The sequence below is a fragment of the Fusarium solani genome, assembly GCF_023522795.1.
Source record: "Fusarium solani strain SB1 chromosome Unknown bctg00000001, whole genome shotgun sequence".
Classification (NCBI taxonomy): Eukaryota; Fungi; Ascomycota; class Sordariomycetes; order Hypocreales; family Nectriaceae; genus Fusarium; species Fusarium solani.
Genome location: NW_027072156.1, coordinates 1,289,870 through 1,308,733, shown reverse-complemented (window position 1 = coordinate 1,308,733; position 18,864 = coordinate 1,289,870). Strand labels below are relative to the sequence as shown.

Below are 18,864 nucleotides of genomic sequence, written 5' to 3'. Positions count from 1 at the left end.
TACATAGTTGTGGATAGAATGTGAATAGTCAACTGAGATCAGTGGCAACTGTATCTTTTCATCACTCGACTGAAATGTATACATTTTCACTTATAAACACGACGAACTCCTGGCACGCTGCCTGGAACTGGATCATATGGGGGCGGAACTCTTGCTGACAGCTCGGGCGCTGCTCGTGAACCTCGATTTAGGACACTGCATCTAAAATTCTCTGGTCCAGAAGGTGGGGGACATATAACTTGAGCCTAGAATCACACCTGTCCTGATGGACTGGCATCGGTCACGTAAACACTTGTGGATAGACTTGCGTGGCGCTTACTATGGCTTTGACGTACGGGAGAAAACCAATACTATGGACAATAAGGAGCTCTTGTACATCAACATTGTTTCTCCTTGTTCTTGCTTAAAAGCACGACCCTATTATTGATGATTAGCTTCAAAGCTAGGAAAATAACTAAAGATTATTGCTGAATTGGCTCGCGGGATCAAGCCTTATGGAACATGACTCAACCTCATTATATAGCCAAAGGGCATATCAAGGCAAACCAGCGAGGCAAATACGCGTACCAACACAGTAAAGCGGCAGAGTAACTCTATCTTGCTGAATTGCTTCAGATGATGCTTATATGTTGGATTCAAGTTGTACCTGACGTATAGGGATAGACCTTCCTAAGCTGTTGGGCAATATAACAGGCAATATAACACTCACGGCCATTGCCCTCTTGTGACAGACAAACTAGACTCGAATCATTTTACTTTGTTCTTTTAAACTCCTATATCCTCATGGATATATACAAAAGCATCCGTCTATTCATCATCGCTCTCGTCGTCTTCTTCCTCCTCTGCATTCTCCAGCCACTCGACCAGCACCCGACACTTCTCCTTCAGGGCCACCATGCCCTCGCCGTCATCGGAACGCTCATCTCCCCACCATCCCATGATACCCTCTTCCTCGAGGATATCGGCCGTGTACAGCTGCTGGAGGAGGGCGGCGAGTACGACACCAACCCGGGATTGGTCGGGTCCGTGTGAGTGTGCGAGAGCCTTCTGCAGCGCGAGAATGAACTCGACTTGCTCGGCCTGGTTGTCATCCTCCTCACCACCGATACCAACCTCATTGATAAAGGTGATGGCGCCGCGGCGCGCGGTAAGAGCTCGCCCAGCGGCCTTGTTAGGGTCGAGAGCGCCGTACTCGGGTGTGAGCAGCTCAGCCGCGTGACGGGCAAAGGCAGTGGCAACAGCACGACGCATCATGGCGTCTGAAGCGTCGTTGGCAAGACGAAGACCCATGAACTCGAGCTTGGCCGAGTCGAAATCACCAGACTCAGCTCGGAGAGCATCGAGCAGACCGTGGACTGCATCGTTGTGGAAAGACATCTTCTCGCCAGCCTCATCTGAAGCGAATGATGAGAGCCGCGATCGGGTCGAGGTACCAATGGAAAGGTGGCCTTGGTCGAGGCTGTCCTCGGAAATTTCAGAAGAGAGGGTTGAGACGGACGAGGTGGAGATGTTGAACTCTGCAAGGGAGTAGAGGAGAGACTTCTGAAGCAGGGCCGGATCTTCATCGTCAAGTTCCTCGTCTTCGGGGTCGGTAAAGGGAGCGGCGTTGGTACCAGAGCCGAGAAGTTTGGTGTCAGGGGTAACGGGGTTGCCCTCAGAGTCCACACATGAGATGGTGACACTCTTGGACAGGATCGTATCGTCGCTAACTTTGGCACCGAAGGAAATCAAGCTGCCAGCGGGTATCGAAGAGTTCTTTCCGATGGTAGCGGCATCTGCCACGACTGATCGCGATATCCTTGCACCATCCTCGATCGTAGCATCGTTCCAGACGAAGCAGTCCTCCAAAACCACGTTGGCCCCAATCTTGCAGTCCCTGCCAATGATGCTGTTGATAATCTTGCTCCCTGACCCGATGGTGCTGTTTCCACCAAGGATTGTGTTGGAGACTGTGGCGTCGTTTGCGTAGAAGGCGCCGTGCTCAGCTACCACACCGTTAATATGGCGCCGATACGTCTGCTTGGGAACGACGTTGCATTCTGGGATGAATGGATATGTCCACCGGTCGAGAACGTCGCGGCTAATGGCGTCGTATAGTTGCAGGTTGCTTGCCCGCGCGGCGTAGCCCTCTTCCAAGATCTCTGTGTAAATCATCTTGCCGTTCAGCTCCCAGTCCTTGAGCACACCATGCAAGAAGTTCTTTCGAGGAAGTTCGTAGTCGAAGCTTTCCGACCAGAGGGCGAGAACTTCGGGAGTGCAGATGTCGATCTGTGCATCAATGAGGTCGGCTCGGATCTCGAATTCAGTCGACAGCTCATCCACCACAGCCGGGTCCAGGGCCATATACCGGTCACTCGTCAGGGGATTCATTTCGTCGTAGTGAAGACATCGGTTCGTCTTGGTGTCAACCACAAAAATGGGTGTGATTCCGTTAGTCTTTGTTCGATGGTCCTCCAGTCCTCCACTTCGCAAAACCATGGTCATGATGTTGGCCGCGCTGGTTTCTCTTCGCTTGCGGTGCGCTGCGAGGGCGCCATCCAGCATGATGTTTGAGACTAGATCTCCGTTTACCAGGATAAAATCGCCGTCGACAAGTGATCGCTTGTCCATGTCACGGAGGACGTCACCAACTGATCGCGCATCCGAGACTCGGACGAATTGAAGGACAGAGAAGGGGCATGTTCGCGCGGCGGTCGACCATCTGGAGCGGCTGATGTAGTCTTCGACTTGGTCGGTATGAGCACCACAGTAGATGTATACTTCGTTGACGCCATTCATAGCCAAGAATTCGAGGGTGTATTCGATGAGAGGGGTGTTGGCGAGTGGGAGAAGACACTGGGCAGATGGTGTCAGCTTGAGTATGGAGAGCAAAGCTCAATTCAAGGCCTCTCACTCTTGGCTTCTCGGTTGAAAAGGGTCTGTATCTATCCTGGAACGAGTCGGCGAGAACCTGGGAAGCACATTGTGAGCTCGCGCTGCGCCAAACCGATACCCCGCGATGTCACATACAACCGCCTGGAGAACATCCTCGCTCTTGCTCTCGGCGCCGCCAGACTTGGCGGACTTCTTGCCCTTTCCCTTGTGCGACATGTTGTCGATACGATGAACGCTGCTTGACGTGATGTGGGCGTGAGTTGTGAAGACGAGGAAGAAAGCTCGACGTGGGGCTTGCGAGTGACTCAATGGCCCTGAGCCTCATGCAGCGCACGGGAAATTCTTCACCGAAGTGAGCTCACCGAGTTCTCGGTGTGTGCGGGGTGATTTGCTGAGGTAAGCGTCCAGGGGTGCTACAGTGCAACAGTGCGTGCAGCCGTTGGCCCCGCACGGCCCGTGGCGGAACTCTCCCTCGGACGATGAGCTTCGATAGACTTTGGTGAGCATTCCAGCTCTCGTGAACTTCCTTGTTATCAGGTACAACCGACTCATCATTTCTACAGTATGCGGCAAACTCTCCCCTCGCGGCTTTCTACAGTAATCGTGATGGATTCTGTCAAATACGGTGCCATTGGCCTTTGCTGCCGTCCTACCTGCCGGTTCGGGGCATGCCTCCCAATTAAGCTCTGACTCGTGCCGATCAACATTTCATTGGCTCGGGAGGAGAAAAAAGGGTTGACAGTTGTGTAACCAGCTGACAGTTGACGGCGCCGTCGTGAAGCCAACCTTTTTTCGCCTGAGCCTCGTGGCAGCTAAACAAGAATCGACAGCCTTAGACGGACGCATGGGACAGGCACCTCGCCAGGCACGACAGGGCTTCTCGAACCAGCAGAGATGGGTGTCGTCTCGGTTCCGGGAGGCGGCCGAGCCCGGTTGGGGGGACTAATACTGATCATTAATCATTGCTGGCTCGCTGGGCGGTCCGACGAGTTTCGGATGCTTGCTTTTTCGGTGTGTGGTTTGGGAGACAGAGACATGCCTGTGCTGTGCGGTGCTGGAGACGCACAGCATCTCACCTCAGTCAGCATCAACAAGTCTTGGAGCTGGAATTGTCTGACCTTTTTAACCTCCTTGAAGAGGCCGTTTCCCCGAAGAGGCTGTTTCCGAGACAAAAATGTTCCGAATTGTGATGAGACCTTCGAATACCAGACAGACAGTTCCCGCTCTGGCTGCTGTACGAGACCGAGCGTGCCGACAGAGCAACGGCTGATGGTCTCAGGTCAAGTTATGATTGCGTGGTCTAGCGTCGAATCCGCCCTCTGTTGTTTCTTTGTTTCCTTTGTTTTTCCCTATCACATGTCTCACTCGTAGATTTTTGTCTCCCTGGCGATCCTTGCGTTGTGACTGGCAGCTAAAGTTCAGGCTGGAGTTCCAGGGCACTTTGGAGGAGGGACGGCAGCCCATTGACCCCGCAATCTCGAAGGGACCAGGTCAGAACGTCCTTTACAATCATTGAATGTGTTGTCCTGATGCCGGGTTTGGACTCATTGCCGCAATTTGCTGCTCAAAGTCTTGACAGTGTATTCGGCGGCCAGAGGGACCTGCTCGGTACAGTGCGCAAATACAGTTCGCGCCAGGGCTGCTCCATCCGATCTGCACTGTATTTCCGTCCTTCCTTCCAAATCTGCACCTGACCAACAGCCAGGGCCAGGGCCACGGTCCCATGAAGCTCCATCCAGCTCGCTTGTCTCTTCTTCCTCAACATCCGCTTATCTCTTCACGACAAGAAGGCTTCTAAACATGTTCCAAAGGTCCTCTATGCGAGGTCCTCCGACACGCTATCCGACCTGCTATCCGACCTAGCAACCACTCAGAGAACCCAGCTAAGCGAGTTATGCCCCGGCCGTCAGGCGACATGTGAGGAGAAGATCTTGCCCGAAGACCTGGGCTAGCAAACCACAAAGCCACACCCCTTGCCTAGCCCGCTCCCGCGCACCAAATTGCCCTTCAAGGATGTTCTCTCACCTTTGGTCGATCACTCTCCCGGTTAGATCCGCTGAATGAGATCTGAGAGCCTGCTCCTTCGCCTACTCTCCCAGTCACAGCGTCCATTCCAGGCGAACGGAGCCTATGGCGGATGCTACCATGGAACCAGCCTGGGTTGGTGGACAGACAGATGACCGAGTCGGATCGTTGGTTGTACTCGGCCATCATGACTCCTGCTTCAATGTTGACTACTACAAGCGTAGTCAATTACTGACAGCCGCCCCGTTTTCTCAACAAGCTCCTAGTCCAGACGGCCGTTGTCTTCGTATTTTCTTCTAGCGCCGAGCCAATGGAAGGTCCATTGTCGTCAGAGGGACTCGGTCCCTTGTGCTAGGTCTGATATGGTCCCCTTTCCTGCATTCTGGGGCTCTCTCCTCTCGGTACTTGGATCCCTCCAATCTCTCCCACCTTTTCTCACCTTGGGATGTTTGAGTGGATGTACTATCGACTCTGGGCCAAATCAACAAGCCGCATTCTTGAAACGGACCCTTGATTTGACCCTGATATCTGGGAGTCTCACGACTGCGTTAGCTCCCTCAAACTCAGACCGAAGCCATGGCTCGATAAAAAGCAAGAGGATACCTCCTTTATGGCAGCATCTGAGGAGCAGCGCGCGACGGATCTGGGAGATGAGCAAGAGTCAAGAACGATGCAACATCACGCTGGGTTCTTGACTCTAGTGACTCGAGTTAACGTCCATAGCGGACCAATGACCCAAACAACCGGGTCTGGAACTCAATCGTGGGTTGCGACATGCATCCCGCATCGATCGAAGAGGGAAATTGGCTAGCATTCCTCGGGATGAAAGGAATCACAGCCAGGAACGTGGCTCCACGAGCTGGGCGGTCCAAGGGCACAGCTCGACAGCCTTCGTATCGACCATCACCCCGGCCTGGGTGGGTGTTTTCCAGGTTTCGAGCAGCAGGCGTTGAAGGGTCCGCGACAACCCACACCTGTCTCCCTGCATAGCGCAGCATGGCATGGAAACGGGAGACAGACTCGACTTGAGAGAGAAGAGGGTCTGTATCATGTGTCACTGCGCGTCCATCCTTGAGGGTGCGGCGGTTGGATGAGCGACACTGGAGTGGGTGAAACCAGGCAGACAAAATTGTCTGCTCTCGGGACAAATGTGATGCCGGAAACAATCGGGGTCCAAGCCGAGGGACAGGACAGGACAGGACAGGACAGAGGGGACAATTCGACGGACGCGTTAATACCTTACGGGCACGCCGTGGGATCCGAGGCTTGGAGCTGAAGACGATGGAAATGCCGGCCTCGCTGTTCTTTTTGCGCAATAACGATCAGCGTGGCGCCGAGACCAGGACGGTAGCGGATGGATATGCTTCCAGGGCTTCCCATCTCAACAACCGAAAGTCTTCACAAACTAATAATGTCTAAGCAGCTACGGTGGGCAATGGTGGACGCCACCCAGTTGAGTCCGGGGCGATCTTCAGTGCAACCAGCCAACCAGAGACAATGGTCAGCGCGCGATGGACCAAAACTATGGATTTTGGCCCCGTCAAGGCGACACCCCAGCGACGGCCGCCAAACTTGTTCGCGCAATAAGGCTCCATTCCCACAGAGATGCTTGCTCGACGCTAGCCGTCCTCGGAAGGGCCCCCTCCGACTCAAGCTTTTCCCTCCTTTCCTGCCGCTCCGCTGGGCGTCCTATGCGCCTCGCCTTGCTCACAGCACAGGCCCCAGGGGGCCCCAGCGACCCCTGGTCAAGCCGAAGTGGGAATGGGAAGTGCCAAATCTGCTCTACTCTCGAGGTCTTGCCTGGGCTTGGGCATGGGCTGGCTCTGGCTGGGGCTGCTGAGTGAGTGCCCACGAGAGTCGCCGTCCACTTGGAAGAGAGGGGGGGCTGTACGAAGCACTGTGCCATGCCCACTCGACAGGGCGATGAGATAGGTCACAACAACCCCCCCAGCTGCCCAGCCCAGCCCGGCGCATCCCATCCCATCCCATCCTGGGACAGCCAGCCAAGCTCAGGCTGTTCTGTTCCACTCACGCCTGTGCCCACACGCACGCCCAACTTTGATGCTGCTGAGATACAACTCAGGCCCTGTCCCCGTTCCCATTCCCCATCTCCATCTCCGTCCTCCGTTTCCTGTCCTTGCTCTTGCCATTGCGACGGCCCTCCTGCATCGCAGCCTCAACCTCTCGGCGACGAGACCCCCAGCAGGCGCCTCACCTTTGCAGCGCTTTGCCACAGCTTCTCTGCACTGCACTGCCCTGCTCCGTCCTTTCGCCTTCGCGGCCAGCGCGTCGAGACTGTCGATCTTGAACCCCCTCGATCCTCGTCACCGGTCCTTGCTGCGGTCATCACCGCTCGCCCTCTAGCGTGTTCCAATTTATCGCCTTCGCCAACAGACAACCACCGACCTTTCTCGACCTTTTTCTACTCTCGATTGGATAGCGACGGACGGCGATTCGACTCGGCTCAACGGCTCTTTGTCAACGGGTACCTCGACTGGCGACTCGACTCTTAACCGAAGTATCTGGTCAACGACCATCATCTATATTGAGAGCAGCACATCGCGCACGATCATCAACAACCCCATCGCATCGAAATCATGTCCGGCGGAGATGTAACCCCAACCCCTGGGGTTGGTGGCAGTAATGCCAGTGAATTTGTGAGTGAATGGGATGGCGATATGTCTACTGGACGGCAACTAATACTCCTTTTCTAGGTTCGCAAGCTGTATCGGTATGGCTATAATCACAGCGTCCTATGAATAATACTGACCAAGTTAAGAATGCTTGAGGATCCAGCACATCAAGATGTTGCTCGATGGGGCAAGGACGGCGATACATTTGTGGTTGTCGAGGTATGCCATGCCGTCCATATATATGCACGCGATCTTGGTGACGAAACGCTAACAGACTTAGAATGAAAAATTCACTCGTTCCATTCTTCCCAAGCATTTCAAGCACAGCAACATGGCGAGCTTTGTCCGCCAGCTGAACAAGTACGATTTTCACAAAGTCCGGCAGACGAATGATAGCGGATCCGCCTCAAATGGTGCCAACGTGAGTGCTAGCTGTTCACTGAAGGATTCATCCCTCGCGCTAAACATGCGCGCAGACGCTCGAGTTTAAACATCCCAACTTTAGAGTCGGCAGCAAAGATGACCTGGATAACATCCGCCGAAAAGCGCCAGCTCCTCGTAGGACCCAGGCGACAGAGGATTTCACAACTAGCCACCACATCAGTGTTATGAATGAGCAACTCACGGCCACGCAGCAACAAGTGCAGCAGCTCCAGGAACTCTTTACCGAGGTCTCCCAGACTAACCGACTGCTTGTAAACGAGGTCTTGACGCTGCAAAAGATGCTGAACGCGCAGAAGCAGTCTCAGTACGAGATGCTCAACTTCCTCTCCACCTCTGGCAATCGCCACCAGCAGCAGTCGATGCACCTCAACGTCAGCACCTCACCTCTGGATGGCTCAGATGAGTCGGCACCTGAGCTGCGACGAGCCCGCGAGCTCCTGTCCAGCGTCACACCGGATCAGATTGCTGACCGAGAGCTTGAGCGTCTCCAGGGCGTGTATGGATCTCCGGCTGACTCGGCGGTTGTGATTCCGCAGGCGTCGATGCCCATGATGCACGATCCCATGAACGATATCAACCGATATCCCGTGTACCCTGTCGGCCAGACGGTCGGCATTGACCCCTTCCACTCGGACCACATCCACAAGATCCCCTATGCGATCCCCAATGATTCGAGCGGCAATGCCATGCAGGAAGTGCCCGCTCCCCAACCCATCAGCGCTCAGTCCCAAACGAGCTCCAACTCTTCTAGCAACTCTGCCTTGATGTGGGCGTCGAGGAAGCCACGGATTCTCCTCGTCGAGGACGACCCGACCTGCGCCAAGATTGGTATCAAGTTCCTCAAGTCGATGGGATGTGAAGTCGAGCATGCTGTATGTGACTCTGATTCTTGATATTGCCCTTTGGTTGAACCTGACTGACTGTCGAAATAGCAAAATGGTGCCGAGGCGTATAGCAGGGTTACCAGTGTTGGCCGCGATCATTTCGACATGATCTTTATGGATATCATCATGCCCAGACTGGACGGTGTCTCGACAACCATGTACATTCGACAGGACTGCCCGGCCATTCCCATCGTAGCTATGACTTCCAACATTCGGTCAGACGAAGTCCACTGCTATTTCGAGCACGGTAAGCATAGATCGGAATGAGGCTTTCGGCAGGCATGGGCTAATAAAGGTTGTGAACAGGCATGAACGGAGTTTTGGCCAAGCCATTCACCAAGAGTGGGATGCAGAAGATTGTCGAGAATCACTTGAGCTATCTCCTCAAGAATTACGACCCTTCAACCCAACAAGAGTCCGGCTCGGGATACGTGGTCGGTGGTGCAGGATACATGAACCCTCCCAACAACCTGACGACGCCCGGCGGAACAACGTTCAAGTTCGAGACAACTCCCACGCCCCCTGCGACCGGCTCGACGTGGTCGCCCGGACAGATGCCTCAGGCCTCGCCTATGACAACAGGAATGGACCAGGGATACGGCATGGTGAATGGAGCCAACTACGGCCTGACACCGGCCAGCGCAACCCGAGCCAACTTTCCCGGAGGCATCTCGCAAGGCGCGCCGAGCCAAGGGCGCATGGATGGCCAAAGTCCGCCAGAAAAGCGACAGCGCACCTACGTGTAAGCGTTTGTTTCGAATGGGTTGCGTCGTTTGATCTTTGTCAAAGTGTACATACAGCACACTTGACTACATGATGAGGAGTATGGCGTTTGAGGCGCGAATGGCATGAACCATGACCGTCGTGGGCCGATGTGTCTGGTCGGGTCTGATCTCTGGGGAGAGAGTTTGTCGTAGTTGCTGTGATTCAGAGAAGAAAGTCTGTTGATTCGTTCGGGTCATGACGATGGCATTTAGCAAAGAGGAGGATATGAATTTGGGATTATTTGACTGCTAGCGGCGGGCCGGCGAGTTGCCCGTCTGCGAGCAAGTGACGGACGGCGCGTATATGGATCGATTTTCGGGGTATATGCCTGATGACACTTGTTTGATACCTGCGTATAATATCATTATATCACCATTGGAGAGGCTGTTTGCCAGCCCCGATGGATTCAAAGACGGATTGACATTGAGATGAGCAAAAGATGAGCTGTGAAAGGTGAAGCAAGATTGTCATGAGGCTTTGAATGTCGAATTCCTCGAATAGTCGAGTAGGCCAATACCTGGGTTGCATAGTGTTGGTCGACGGATATACACAAGAGTTGACAGAACAGGAGAGTTGCAAGGAACGGATCGGACGGACGGTCGCAACGATATATACCTGCCACTCGTCGCAGTACGTAGCAGTTTAGCAACGGTCCCTTTGCCTTTTTTTTTCCCAGGATTGTCCAGGTGTGGCACAGGGAGGTGCAGGTCCATCGAGTTCTGGACCGTCGCGACGGGTGGGGTTGGTGATGGATGTTTCGACATGCGGATTTCCGTGGCACCCGCTTCGCTGCTCGCCAAGAAAGAGGGAATTTAACTGATTGCGTAGGCAATTGCTAACTAATCGGTTAGGTAGCTACTCCCTCTGCACGAGTAGTTTGTAGTTCCGCCGTTGGACGGGTAGTATCAACGGCTCTGCCTGCTCGCTTGGCTGGACCGTTGCATGATGGGTCGTGAACTGTAATCTTTTTCGTCTGGGCCCCGGTTCTCGGTTGTCGACTTTGCCCATGCTGACAATTGTATGGATGAACCCTGTCTTTTGATCCATCTCTTGTTCCGTAGAATACGTGTCTTGTTGCTGAACCTCAGAGTGACATCCAACACATCCCAAGTGGCTTTTTTGTATCACCCCGAAACCAACCCCCAAGTCAATACAGCCAAACCTCCAAAGAGGAGAAATGCATTAAATCGGGTGGTGGCAGTGCAAACAAACAATCAACAACGCGACCCTCCATCATGTCGGTCCCCCTGGATCCTTCTGGGTTGGGGTGTCGTCGACTCTCCTTTGGTTTCGAAGCTAGAAGTTCTAGACACAGCACTACCGAGAGGCCAGGACGTGCGGAAATGGGGAAATGACGTCGACTGCGTCATCATAATCGTCCGAGGACCCTGCTAGCATGAGCTCTAGATGCTCCTCCTGCATCTCAAGGGTTGTCCCTTTCTGTTCCAGGCTGGGGTCTTTTCCTTCTTGTACAACCCTGGCGTCCAGTTGGTCATGGCCAGGCGGAAAGGGCCGGGTGCTTTTGCTTTGGTGCAACACACACGCACATAAGCCCAACTTGGCGTTTGGGCCAAAGCTAGTCGAGACCCTGAACCTGAGGGTAACTCAAGTGTATCCCCAGGGAGGGTGATATGTCACCACGACCCGAGGATTTGACCGTGACGGCATGGTAGCATGGCCTAGAACCACAGCTCAGTATGCGCGGTGAGCGTTGCAGGGATGGGCCAATTCCATTCTCCTCAGGCTTCGCATAACCCCAGCTGGTTTCCAGCTCTGGATCTGATGTTCGTGAACTGGTCTCTCCACATATGTAAGGGGGGCGGAGCTCATGGTCCTGCGTATAACGGTCTGGTCCTTTCCTTTGGGATTCTAGAAGAATTGGCCGTTGCCCACACGTCATCGACGTCCAAGATCAAAGACATTTCGATCCGCGGATCGGGATTCAGACATGCCTGGGCTGGTCCAGCCCGGTCGCACCGAGAGTGCGAGGTGTTGAATCTCGGCTCCCTCTTTTCGAACAATCCAGCCTGGCTTTGAACATGTCCTAAGATGTTCTGCCCACTACTTGCCGGCCCAGCTCCTGCGATGGAAGCAAAGCTCGACAAGCTTTTGCTCTTCGTTGCGTGATGTCAAGTCCAAGTGGAGATTCATCATGCGGCTGAGGAGCTGACAAGCATGAATCACCTCATCCTGACCCTTTACACAGCCAAACCCTCTCTCTCAGCAACAACACGCAGAACAGCCAATGCCCCAAATGAGCCAATGCTGCCATAGGGCTGAATGCCCCCGGTTGTCAGTGGACGTGCCCAACTCGATCAGACAAGGGCATGAAACGCTCGGGTTTGCAGCAAAAGACTAGCTGCTGCATCCATCAACACACTCATGAGCTCTCGAATAGTCGCCTCGCCATAGCCGCGTCTTGTCGCAGCACAATGCCTCTTTCGGATGTGCTCCGTTGCAGCTGCACCAGCTGCTTACTCCGTGCAGGGAAGAACTGCATCTGCGCAGAGACCTCTGTCCAGATTAGGTTGCAAGCTGCGCTGGGCTGAACGATATTTTTAGTTGCAGTGTCGTAGGGCTGGTCGTGAGCTGATGTCCTGGTGTTGATTCTTTAAAGGTTTCCGGTGTCGATTCGTGCTTTCTGCAAGCCAGTCTTCTCAACCCGCCGTCGAAGCAAGCCACCAACTTGAGCAGTCATCGTCTCCATGGCTGGCCACAGCAATCTCGTCCAGGCCATGGCCCTCCTGGTCCTGGGCCTTTCGATGCTCGTCACCCCAGTCTCTGCCTCGTGGAGCAACCCGATGGAACACTTCTACTCCACCTACAGCCGCGGCCTGCAAGAAATCATCCACAACAACTGCTCCGAGACGTACGCCCTATATCTTCAGGATCGTCGCAATGAGTCCAACGTCAGCCCGGGCCTCCGTATATTTAAGAACGACGTAACCATGACCCGGGAGATGGTTGAGTGCATCTTCGATCATACCCCCGAGTTCATCAAGTCCAAGATGTCTGCCGCTGCCATCGTCCTCGGCCTTGCACCCACAATCATCGCGACTCTCGGCGTCAGGCCGCAGGAGACTGCCATGGTGTCGGTTGTTGGTCGTCGCCATTTGCTTGCCTTTGCCCTCGCCGTCGGCTCGCCTGCCCTCAACGCATACCGATCGTCCGAGTATAATTCCATCATCGACAGTCTCAGGGAAAGATCACGCCAGCGGCCAGACGCCATGCGACGACTTGACCCGTTCATCACGGCCATATCCTACTGCCTCGCTGGTGCTTCCATCGCAAACATCGCAGAACTGACTTATCGACTTGGAGCCGGAACCATCTTCATAGTACTCCCCGATTCCCAGTACCTGGCTCTTCTCTGGGCCTTTCTCGGCGTCTTCATCCACTTCATGGCTGGTATAGCGCTGCGAATGCGAGTGTCTTCCGAGGTTAAGTCGGTCGATGAGGAGATGACACGGGGCTCCTGGCCAGTGAGTGTGGCCAAGGGCCAGATCGACCTCATGGCCCGACGTTCCAGGATCATCTTCACCATTCACCCCGAGTCGCTGAGCTTCTTCTCAATGTCCCTCATCACCACCATATCCACAGCCTGCCACATCATATATGGCACTATGGTCTTCTCCAGTATCCAGTTCGTGTCAATCAACGACAGCTTGTCCATTGTGGCACGCCTAATGGCTAGTGCCATCGTGTGCCGCATTATCGTGACATATGAGCTGCTCGTTCTTCGAGAGTCGGTAGAGGAAGCTGTTGATCCGACAGTTACTGCAACATCGAAACACGTCTTTAGCTTTAAGTAAGGGTATCCTGGAGTGCCTTTAAGTCGCGGTGCAAGATCAAGGCCGAGAAAGGGTCTTATGAGGAAGAAAAGTGGTAATCAGTGCCGGAAAAGAGAAACGCAATTACGAGAGAACATGAATTAATGATGGAGGAGAGAAGTTGAAACAAACTTGAGGTTATCTCCAGGGATTATGTAAGAGGCAGAATCCGGGTGCAGGTGCTGCGCCTCTTCCCTTCCCTACTTGTTTGTGTTGATACGAAATGGAAGGTACAGACTTGCATCTACCTAGGTAGGTAGGTAATCTTCTCTACAAACCCCAGGTATATTTCGATGGCTTTAGAACCTAAACTCAGTTATGCTTGTCGTGTAGATAGTATTGTGTGGTATCAACAAGATACCCATGCAAGGAGAACACCTCCATTCAACTTATCATAAAATTGAACAATGGCCTCGAGAGCGCTCATCTTAAGAAATTGTACTATTCAACATAATCTGTCCCTAATCAAACGCCGTGCCATGGTATAGATGCATATATACAACTCATTGTTCCCCCCTCGTCGTTACCTATCCCTTCCCTGGCAGCGCAAGTTACAGTCGAGCAACCAACCCATCGATTTTCAAACTATTTCTGGCCCATACAAATAATCCATTACTTCGTTTGTTTACCTCTTCTCGCTCTTCTCTACCTGCAGTGTCGAAAACGAGCAGTACTTGTCCTTGATGGCCACAACCTCGTACGTACCCTCCTGGCTCGCCTTGACCACCTTGCTGTGCTCGTACGAAACATCGTGTCTCGTCTCTCGAGGACAGAGCTGCGCTGGCCCTTCTTGGCGTTGGTGCTACGCGTGTAGGTGAATTCAAAAGGAGGTGTGCCCCAGAACTCGAACAGAATGTCCACCTCATTGCCCTCGTGGATGTCCACACGGGACTGCTTGCCACGGCTGATCTGGACGCTGGGCATCGGGTGAATCGTCTTGGGGATGTTGACGGCAGCACGGCATTCGCTAGCCTTGTCCGAGATGCTAGTGATCGTAAACTCGCCGGGCTTCTCAGCAATACGGCGGAAGTTGGTGGTCTGGGACTTGGCGTTCCATTTACCGTTGAAGTCGTAGGTGATGTCGAAAGGAGGGGTTCCAGAGAGTGTGTAAGCGATACGCTCGCCGACACAGTAGTCGCGTCGGGACTCGAGGGGATAGATCGATGGCGCCTCGAAGAGCTGAATCTGAACCGAAGGTCCGCTAATCTCGTACTTGCGTTGGCAGCCACGGGCGTCGCGGACGGTACGAACGCGGACCTGCTGTGTGCCAAGGCGGAGGTGTTGACGGGGAATTCTCATGCCGTACGAGTTAGAGTCGATAGAGGGGATGCGGTAGGTCTCGGGAGGAGAACCAGCCTGGTGCTTGATCTCAACTTCGACGTAGAAGGGAGGAACGCCGGTGAGGGTGAGGGGAATCTTGTCTTCCTGCTCCTGCTCCTCCATGCAGTACTTGAACGACTGCCCGGGCTTCGTGAAGACGGCTGAGGGCTTGGCATTGACCCGCTGCTGGATGATGAGAGGGCTGAAGTTCTTATCGCTGTTGTAGAGATTATCCGCAAGAGCCGAGAACTTGTACGTGTAGTCGCCGGCCTTGAGAGTGTCCATTGAGATAGCTGCCTTTGAGAGGGCAGCATCAAATTCCTTCCTGCTGATGGCGCTGGAACCTTGGAATGGCTTGTGCCTGACCTCGTATTGCACATGATAGGGAGGTGATCCTGCAATATGTTAGAAAACTAGGCCAGAACATGAACAAAGTCGACTTACCTTTTAGGTTGACCTCGAAACCGTCGATATCTCCTTCACAGACGTCCTGCTTAACAAATACACCATCACTGGGGCTAATGCTCGCCGACTCGACGAGGGAAATCTCGGGTCGCGGGAACCAATCCACCTCGAACTTGGATGCAGAGGGTTCGACAGATCCAGGACACTGGTTATCACGAACCTCAATCAGCTCGTAGGTGCCTCGAGTCCTGACGAGCAGGAAATCGTTGGCGCTCTTTGCCTGCTTGGTAATCACTTCGCCTGAGCCGTCGAGGTTCCTGTACTGGATGTTGAAGGGAGGCTCTCCCTGGAGACGCAGAGGCAGGCGCAGCGGTGTGTCTTCGACGGCCATGATCTTTTGCTTGTGCTCAACAAAGCCAAAGGCAGCCCGGGGCTGTTGTCGTCGGACAGCGATCTTGACCTGATCCTGAAGGAAGGTTCGGCAGCCACGTGTATCCTGGACGCTGCTCAAGGCAAGGATGTACTCTCCACCCTTGCTCAGTGTCGCCGTCTTGATCTTGAACGTGTTCTCCTCAATACCCGTAACTCGTTCCGACTTTCGCTTTCCGTCATGAACAATCTCCCATTCCAGATTGAAGGGAGCGTCGCCGTAGAGAACCACATCAAGCTCAACCTCGGAGTCCAAGCAGGCGCTGATGGTCTTGCTAGAGCTGGCAATCATAGCCGAGGCTGCAGGCTTGACAACCTGCTCCAAGACCTTGTCATCGCCACTGAGAGGCAGATTTTGATAGATAGCATCGTCGATAGACTTGAAGACATACTTGTGGCGACCCGCCATCTTGGGCACCAACTCCAGCTGAGATCGAAGTCCCGAGACACGATGGACCTGTCTGTCGACGTGTCCATCGGTGACGACATCGTACCGGACAACAAAAGGAGGAGTACCAACGAGATCCAAATCCACTCGGAGTCCGATAGAGTTGCCGGCACATTTGTCGGGAATGTCCTCTGAGCGGATAGAGAGAGAGGGCTCCAGAGGGTTCAGAAGGAGACAGGAAGAGGGCTCATGAACCTCACCCTTGCAAGCTCCGCTGGAAACAGACTTCAAAGTGTACAGACCGGGCTCTGAGACCAACGGCTTGTCCTTGCCATCTCTAGCCGAGTAGCTTCCAACCGACACCTCGTCTCCATGATCTCCGCTGTTGGTGAGGGAATCAATGGGGGAAAACTCCCAAGTGATCTCATACGAGGTGTCATCGTTGGGACCGGCCATGGAGAAGCTAACAGGAAGCCTAGCGGTGTTTCCTTTGGCAACCTTGACAGGGCTGCGCAAGTCGCAGCCATCCAAACGGGCCTTGGGACGCTCCTTGACCTTGAACTGACGGGTCAGGGCCTTTGACTTTGATTTTTCGCCTTGATCGTTAGTTTCGGCGTACTTGACCACGTTGTTAAAGGCATCGTGGACTTCGTCGACTGAATATTCCCAATCGCCCGAGGATGTCATTGATTCGTTGAGACCGACAGTGACCTTGCGTGGGCTGACCCACGAGATGTCGTCTGGATCCTCTGGAACAAGGCCTGATGAGGCGCCAAGAAGGGGCGAAGAGAAGCCATCAGGTTGGAGATGCTGAAAGTGGAAGCTGTGATCCTTGCCATTGATTGTACGGCTGTACAGAATCTTCAGAGGAGGCGTGCCGTATACGTCCAGTGCGAGGTTGGAAAGGTCCTGGATACAACGCTCGTTGTCCTCAGAAGCTCTAATTCTGGCCTGGGGACAGGGCACGACGTATGTGTCCTTGATGGTCCGCTGAACTTCAAGCTTGTACTCATCCAAAACCTTTCCAAGTCGGTAGACGCCTGGCTTCTTAACCGGGTAGTCCCACTGAAAGCCAGAAGTGGTCTGGTCGGTGTGCTCTCGAATTTGCTTGGCCACCTTGCCGACTTCACGATGCGAAATCTTGATCGTCTCTTCTTTGTTTGTCTCGAGGTCGATTCGGATCAGCTCGATTTCGGCAGGGATGGTGGCGTTGAAATAAATCGGCAAGGACACAACGTTCCGAGGCTTGGTGGTCAAGCAGAATGGCTCTCCCTCAGGATTGAGGACAGCAGAACCCTCAGGCAAGATGTTGATGATTTGCTTTCCCATAATGAGGGAGTGGTTGTTGAGGATGCTCGACACCTTGACACCGCGCTCGGAGATGGAAATTTCACGGTCGTAGAGGACTTTGACGAAGCCGAGAAGCCACGATTGCCACGGGATCTAGATGTACGAATTAGTCTTGAGACAGTCAGACCGTGGCCTAGGTAACTTACCGGAATATTAAACATGAGCATATAGTTGAGTACAAGGTGCAAAGAGAAGGCGGTGGTGACAACGGGCTGCGAGAGCTCGAGCCATGGTATCCTGAGCTCTGGAACACCGAAAAGAAATGCAAAGTCGATAAAGATCCATTTTAGGAATAGGAACCAAGAAGTATCGCCATCCTCGAGAACCTGAAGCCAGTCGTAGAGCTTCCACGCCCAGAGAAGAACGTAAACACCAAAGGCGTAGAGTCGTTGCTGGGGGGCATCGAGAACGGTCAAGGGGATGACAGGTTGGCTCGCGGCGGCGTGCGCTTGGACATTTTCTGGTGCGAGAGGCAGAGTGGGAGACCTCGGTGCCTTTGCAGAAGATGTCGAGCCGGTCGAAGTAGGAGTCCGCTGTTGATCGTGGTATCGTCGAGCGGTGGTAGCTGGGGTAGCTGGAAACCCAGACCGCAGGCGGGGAGTCGATGCGCTCATGGCATTCGCATTCCGGGGAGTAAAGAGGCAGCGACTAAAAGGAAAGCATGGAAAGGCAAGCGAAGTCGCAGCCTAGGCGATCGGGGCGCAAGAGGACGACGGATTTGTTGCGCGTCGTGGATGTTGAAGAAGCACGGGTGCGTTGTTGGCGGTCGATGTTTTGAATGTAGTTTTCACGGGCGGACAATGGAAATTCCTTTGAGAGCCTATGGGACCTCCAGCTAATGCGTCACGTCGAGACGCGCCTAGCTAAGGTACCTCTGAGCTAAGGCACCAGCAGTGCCTGGCAGGGGTACCCAAGTCCAGCTCCAGGGCCATGCACCTGATGAAATGGAGGCCAAGGAAACACGATGTCAAAGTAAAAATGAAAGAATACGGTATAGCAGAAAGTCTGTACTTCATTCTTCCATTTCTTCTTCACAGATTGTCAAAAAAGCTCATGGCGAAATCATACCTACCTACCTAAGGCACCTGTTCCTCACCTTAGGTACCTACCTAGGTACAGTGAAGGTACTGGCGATCAGACGTACCTACGAATTGACCCTTCAGGCACAGGTTACTCATGGGATAGATAAGATGAAGGCTCCATAAAGAACTCATAAATACTTGGCATTGAAGCCTTTTCAGGTGAGAGATTGAGTATCTCGTCGGTAAGTCAGGTACCGGTCGTGTTTGCTGCAGGTCTTGTCTCCTAATTGATTGGTCGGCCACCTGCAAGCTCACGTTCGAAACAACAAATATTCTCATGTGATTGGACCAGGACATGGGGCTTCCACCCTCAGACCAAGCAAACGGGCAAGCTCCCTTCAACGTCCAGGAGGTGCCGCTCATTCATTTAATCATGATCGCGTGCCACGGCAGAGCTTCCAGTATATGATATCCACTAACTAACACCGCTGTTGG

The 18,864-nt window shown here is 53.6% G+C and overlaps 6 protein-coding genes across 6 annotated transcripts; 4 read left to right on the top strand and 2 right to left on the bottom strand.

Annotated features, from left to right (window-relative positions):
- Nucleotides 1-807: 807 nt before the first annotated feature.
- Nucleotides 808-3,381, bottom strand: MRS44_002510 (uncharacterized protein; the record flags this gene model as incomplete). Its single annotated transcript, XM_046275156.2, has 4 exons — nt 808-2,835; nt 2,894-2,950; nt 3,010-3,188; nt 3,237-3,381. The coding sequence occupies 4 exons, from the start codon at nt 3,379-3,381 to the stop codon at nt 808-810; spliced, it is 2,409 nt and encodes an 802-aa protein (XP_046136616.2).
- Nucleotides 3,382-6,310: 2,929 nt separating this feature from the next.
- Nucleotides 6,311-6,739, top strand: MRS44_002509 (uncharacterized protein; the record flags this gene model as incomplete). Its single annotated transcript, XM_065622860.1, has 1 exon — nt 6,311-6,739. The coding sequence occupies one exon, from the start codon at nt 6,311-6,313 to the stop codon at nt 6,737-6,739; it is 429 nt and encodes a 142-aa protein (XP_065478932.1).
- Nucleotides 6,740-6,803: 64 nt separating this feature from the next.
- Nucleotides 6,804-7,412, top strand: MRS44_002508 (uncharacterized protein; the record flags this gene model as incomplete). The annotated part of the gene is made up of 1 exon (XM_065622859.1): nt 6,804-7,412. One exon carries the CDS (start codon nt 6,804-6,806, stop codon nt 7,410-7,412), a length of 609 nt encoding a protein of 202 aa, XP_065478931.1.
- An 84-nt stretch (nt 7,413-7,496) lies between these two features.
- On the top strand, nt 7,497-9,606 carry MRS44_002507 (uncharacterized protein; the record flags this gene model as incomplete). Its single annotated transcript, XM_046280743.1, has 7 exons — nt 7,497-7,556; nt 7,614-7,630; nt 7,679-7,751; nt 7,813-7,953; nt 8,009-8,848; nt 8,909-9,107; nt 9,167-9,606. 7 exons carry the CDS (start codon nt 7,497-7,499, stop codon nt 9,604-9,606), a joined length of 1,770 nt encoding a protein of 589 aa, XP_046136614.1.
- Nucleotides 9,607-12,330: 2,724 nt separating this feature from the next.
- Nucleotides 12,331-13,437, top strand: MRS44_002506 (uncharacterized protein; the record flags this gene model as incomplete). Its single annotated transcript, XM_046268070.2, has 1 exon — nt 12,331-13,437. The coding sequence occupies one exon, from the start codon at nt 12,331-12,333 to the stop codon at nt 13,435-13,437; it is 1,107 nt and encodes a 368-aa protein (XP_046136613.1).
- A 643-nt stretch (nt 13,438-14,080) lies between these two features.
- On the bottom strand, nt 14,081-17,961 carry MRS44_002505 (uncharacterized protein; the record flags this gene model as incomplete). The annotated part of the gene is made up of 4 exons (XM_065622858.1): nt 14,081-14,104; nt 14,161-15,170; nt 15,220-17,440; nt 17,494-17,961. 4 exons carry the CDS (start codon nt 17,959-17,961, stop codon nt 14,081-14,083), a joined length of 3,723 nt encoding a protein of 1,240 aa, XP_065478930.1.
- Nucleotides 17,962-18,864: the final 903 nt, after the last annotated feature.